The sequence below is a fragment of the Pantherophis guttatus genome, chromosome 4 (assembly GCF_059756535.1).
Source record: "Pantherophis guttatus breed Tessera chromosome 4, ASM5975653v1, whole genome shotgun sequence".
NCBI classification, from domain to species: domain Eukaryota; kingdom Metazoa; phylum Chordata; class Lepidosauria; order Squamata; family Colubridae; genus Pantherophis; species Pantherophis guttatus.
The window spans coordinates 18,135,208-18,140,188 of NC_142066.1; the positions used below are offsets into that span (position 1 = coordinate 18,135,208).

General features: G+C 36.1%; 1 protein-coding gene across 1 annotated transcript; it reads right to left on the reverse strand.

Moving 5' to 3' along the window:
• Positions 1-488: 488 nt before the first annotated feature.
• On the reverse strand, positions 489-1,447 carry LOC148113822 (vomeronasal type-2 receptor 26-like). The gene has a single exon (XM_087894455.1). The coding sequence runs from the start codon at positions 1,443-1,445 to the stop codon at positions 537-539; it is 909 nt and encodes a 302-aa protein (XP_087750581.1). The 5' UTR covers positions 1,446-1,447; the 3' UTR covers positions 489-536.
• Positions 1,448-4,981: the final 3,534 nt, after the last annotated feature.

The following is a 4,981-nucleotide window of genomic DNA, read 5'->3' on the forward strand; positions in this document are numbered from 1 at the left end:
AGAACAGAGCATTTTATTATTAGAATTTTATGGTGTGTTTTTTTAAAGATTTACCCCGATGGTTAATATTACTGTAAATATCTATATCTATGTATTATATATATATCCATATAAATCCATATATTTCAGTGTCTATCTCCATGTTCATCTCTCTCTCTCTCCCTCTCTCATCTATCCATAAATATCTCTATATATATACATGCCTAAGGCCTCAGTCTACTGGTTTCTAGTCTGGTATCTTATAAATTTAGTTGTTCTGGACTTACGATCCATATATCATTTAAAGGGTTCTGTAGAGGGATTTTTTTTTTTTTAAAAAAAAAAAGATTTTTCTTTCTCCTGCCACTATTCATTTTTATAACTAATTCAAGGCAGCAAAAATATCTAATACTTCTCCCTCCTTCTATTTTTCTCCACAATAGAACATGTATGAGACAGGAGTAGAACTCACAATATCCTAGTTTCTACCCTGGTCCTAGACACAACAGCTTTTAATTTCCTGATACCTGATGCAAAATAGGAAACAGCAATTAAATTTATGGTACTCTGTTCTTTTCTCTTTTGAGCTGATCTTTTTTGTTCAAATCGGGCCTCAACAGAATGATGTACAATTTGGGAGAAAAAATGCAAAGCAGTAATCCAGCACTGGAAGCTATAATGGAGAAAATTTCTACAGCAACCGTATATTTTCCCTTTGAACTCAGGTATGCTGGAACAAAGGACAACCAAACACTGCAGAAGACCAACATGCTGAAGGTGATAAACTTGGCTTCATTGAAAGCATCAGGCAATTTCCTTGCTAGGAAGGCCACTGTGAAGCTGACAACGGCAAGGAAGCCCATATAACCCAAGACACAGTAGAACATGAAGGCAGATCCTTCGTTACACTCCAGAATGATTTCTTCTGCTATTGACTTCATGTCAGCATCTGGGAATGGGGGAGAGATGATCAGCCATATAATACAAATTTTAATTTGAATAAAGGAACAGCAGGATACTAGAAATGTGCCAAGTCTTTTCCCCAACCATTTGGTCATCTTGGACCCTGGCTTGGTAGCCATGAAAGCTAGAACTACGATGAGGGTTTTGGCCAAAACACAAGAAATGGCCACTGAGAAGATGATGCCAAAGGCAGTTTGACGAAGGAGACATGTCACCTTGTGAGGTTTCCCAATGAATAGCAAAGTACAAAGAAATGATAACAGGAGAGCAACAAGGAGTACATATGTGAGGTTTCGATTGTTAGCTCTGACAATGGGAGTGTCCTGATGCTTAATAAAGATCCAAAGGACTCCAACTGTGATTAAAGAGAAAAAAAGAGAAGAACTAGCCATAACTGTTCCCAGGGTTTCTTTGTAGTTCAAGAATGTTGTAACTTTGGGGAGACACAAAACCTGCTTCTCATTGGGATGCTGATCTTCTGGACATTGAAAACATTCATCCATGTCTATGAAAGAAAATATCGATGTTGAAGTTGCATTGAAGGAATAAAAACTGACTGTATAAAGTGAGGACTGCCAATTAATTTCTGAAAAAATATATGTAGTACATGAAGTTAGTTGCCATCAACTTATCTATATATAGAAAAGTGAAAACCACTCACGCCGTAATCACGAAATCTCCAGAACCGTAAAGCCTACAAATTTGAAATTTGCCACCTATGTTCCCCTTGGCTGCTAGGTGCTCAATAAGAAAGGATTTTTTGAAATGACCATCAGAGCATTAGTATTTCCTATATTATGATTAACACACTCTGATGCTAAGAAATTCTACTCCCCCTCCCCACCTGAAAAGAAATCTGTTCCAAATGCAAAACACAAGCAGAGAAGAGGAGTTTCAATTTCTGTTTTACTTTCACAGCAGCAACCAGCGGATAGGATAGGGGAGACTTCTGTGGAGCAAAACTGAGGGAGAGAAGGGGGTAGGATAGTGGAGGTTTCTGTGGGGCAAGGCTGAGGGAGAGAAGCGGATAGGATAGGGGAGGCTTCTGTGAGGCAAGGCTGAGGGAGAGAAAGGGAGAGGAGAGGCCTCTGTCTAACAATCATGAAAGAGAGAAGGGGATAGAATAGGGAAGGCTTCTGTGGGGCAAGGCTGAGGGAAAGAAAGGGAGAGGAGAGGCCGATCGTAACTACGCATTAATTTTCAAGCAGAGTCAATTCGTCAAGCCAGATCACATAGTTTTGTAGCGAAGCACAGATATTCAGCTAGTATTTTCATAAATTCACTTCTTGCTACCAATAATGAACATGCTTGCAATTCAATTACTTATCCCTATTTTATAGTCTAATCTGCCAAGTGAAAGAGTTGGCAGAAAACAGAAAATTCCCCATGGTATATTTGACAACCAGATTCATTTGGTGAGGTAGATATATACAATATCTCTTACCTTCCCTGTTAGAAATCTTCCCTTCTGGACATCGAAGACAGTCATAGCAGCAAAATAGTTTTCCTTCTATCTTAATCTTACTGTAGCCTGAATCGCACTTCCCATTACAGAGAGAAAGTGGCTGGGTCTGTCCATAAATAAAGAATAATAATAAAAAGTTTATCTTTGGAAACATGGCATCTCAGTTTCTTTCCATATTTTCAGAAGTGTCTTTCCATCATATTTTTCTTTTGATATAATAATGTGAGAAAGCAAAATCTGGTTTTGTGTGGAAAAGATTTGAACAGCTTTTTTGCCTCAATGTGAGCTCATAGAGCCCAATACTTAATTTGTCGCCAATAAAAAGACCACTTTACAGAGGCATAGATTTACAAATGTTGCTTGCCTTTCTTTGCTTTTGAACATCTGTAGGGCTTTTAGTGAATGACAAAATGTTCACATATAATTTACATGCAAGGTGTGAACTTTCTTTGTGGCCTATTCCATTTCTCTCCATTTACCCACCTTCTACCCAAGAAGGTATCCTAGGGAACACCAGTGAATGACTTTCTAAGTCTATCAGCTAGGCTAGATACACAGAGTGTCACACATGGAAATAAGGACTTGACTATGCTTTGGATGCTTCTGGATTGAAAGGATTAGCCAGCTGCTGTCGAAGGGACACCCAAATGACTTAACAGCAGCATATATAGAGAAAGACTCAAATAATATCTAGAAGGACCCTCTCTGTGGCTGATAACCAGCTCAGCAGAGACTAAAATCCAGGAAAAGCTTCTTTAGGTGGATGGAAGTCTTTGAAGAATTTCAAGTCTTTGAAGAATGACTGAAGACAATCAACATTGCTTGTTTCTGGGCAAGGTCTGTTTAATTCATACATAATTTAACCTTGCATCTTTTATTTTTAAATGTTTTGCCCTATTTTAACTGTGATGCTTCCCACATGAATAAACCAACAGCTAGGCTGGAGAGGCTTCAGGGAGAGAATATGATTCTATTTCTGAGGTTCATTGCTATGGAATAGTTTGGCTCTTAGTGAGCTTTAGAAGTAGTGAAATCTGGACTGAACACAATGTGACTGGGCCGTACCTGGTTAAACCTGCTTGGCCACACAATATCGTCTTCATAAATGGTGACCATTTTTTCATTAGAGTCCTTGAGGTCTATGCCTCCAACTTGGACTTTCTTAAAAGACAAATTTTCAAATGTGATCCAATTGATAATATCAAATCCAGTCTCTAATTCTCCGTTTTCATTGAACCCAATTTTTTGCCCAGCACTATTATTAAATGATGTTCTTCTGATCATGTAGTTGAGCTAAATCAGAAAATAAGCCAAACAGAGATATATATCAGGATGTACAACAGCACTCTTTCTCCACTTTAAAGTATATAGACAGGAAATCCATTCAAGGTTTGTAAAACATGAAAGATAACAATAACAGCAATAATAAATTACATTATTGATTGTAACTATGATTACAGAATCTTCATAGCAATAGAATGAAACAGAAGAAATAAAATAAAATACTAGATCGGATTATTCATTAAATCACAGTAATTTAAATCAGACTAATTATTTCTAGCAGATTTTTAAAAATAATAATTGAGAAACAAGTTTATATTGAGGAGAGTATAAAAGAATATAAGGGAAAGAATGTTGCAGAAGCCTTTAAAATTTATTTAAATATGTTAAATTTGTAATGATGAGGATCTCACTACATTTTAATAAAATTTCTAGTACCGAAATGAAAACAGTCTCCATGGTTTTCTTCTAAAAGAAATTGAATTTTGAGTATGTTTTTGGATTTCAGAAACTTCTCCAAATGAACAGGGTCAGTAAACATATAAGAAAAAACATAAAAGGAAAAAAGTAATACCAAATGAGCAACATAACATATTGTTCTTAGACCAAATAAATATATAGAATACAGTGTTTAAAAATAAATTATATGCATGTCATTTAGAAATAAATCATGTTTAGTCTTACTAAATTATTAATATCCAGATGTTTGAAAGGAAAAGCAAACTTTTTATAACTAACTTTAGGACCCAGATAGTTCGGAGCAATATGCTGACTCTGTAAACCGCTTAGAGAGGGCTGTAAACACTGTGAAACATTATATGAGTCTAAGTGCTATTGCTATTTAGCTTATAGAAACTTTTTTGTTACATATGGATATATCAATGGTATACTGTATTTTACATTTACTTGGTCTTAGACTGAAAAAGTAAATAGCTAACTTTATATTTACCAAAACTTCTCAGTTTCACCTAAATTGGACAAATGAATCCTTGGAAGAATGTTTATTTATTTATTTTTTCTGAAATCTAGTAGGAAGATAGAATGAGATATCTGTAATTTGTCTTTTGGGGGATTTTACCTTCCATAGATGTCGATTCAAAAACTTCCCCTTGATTTTCCTCCCTTCTCTAGATTTCATTATAGATGAATAGAAGCCATGCAAAGCATGTGCCACCACGTAGATAGCATTGTAGACACTGTAGCTGTGGCCACTCATTTCCATTTCAAAGACAGATGTAGGAAGAACCTCCAGTTTCTCCTTTCCAGTACAAGTGGCCCCGTTTGCCTTTTGTG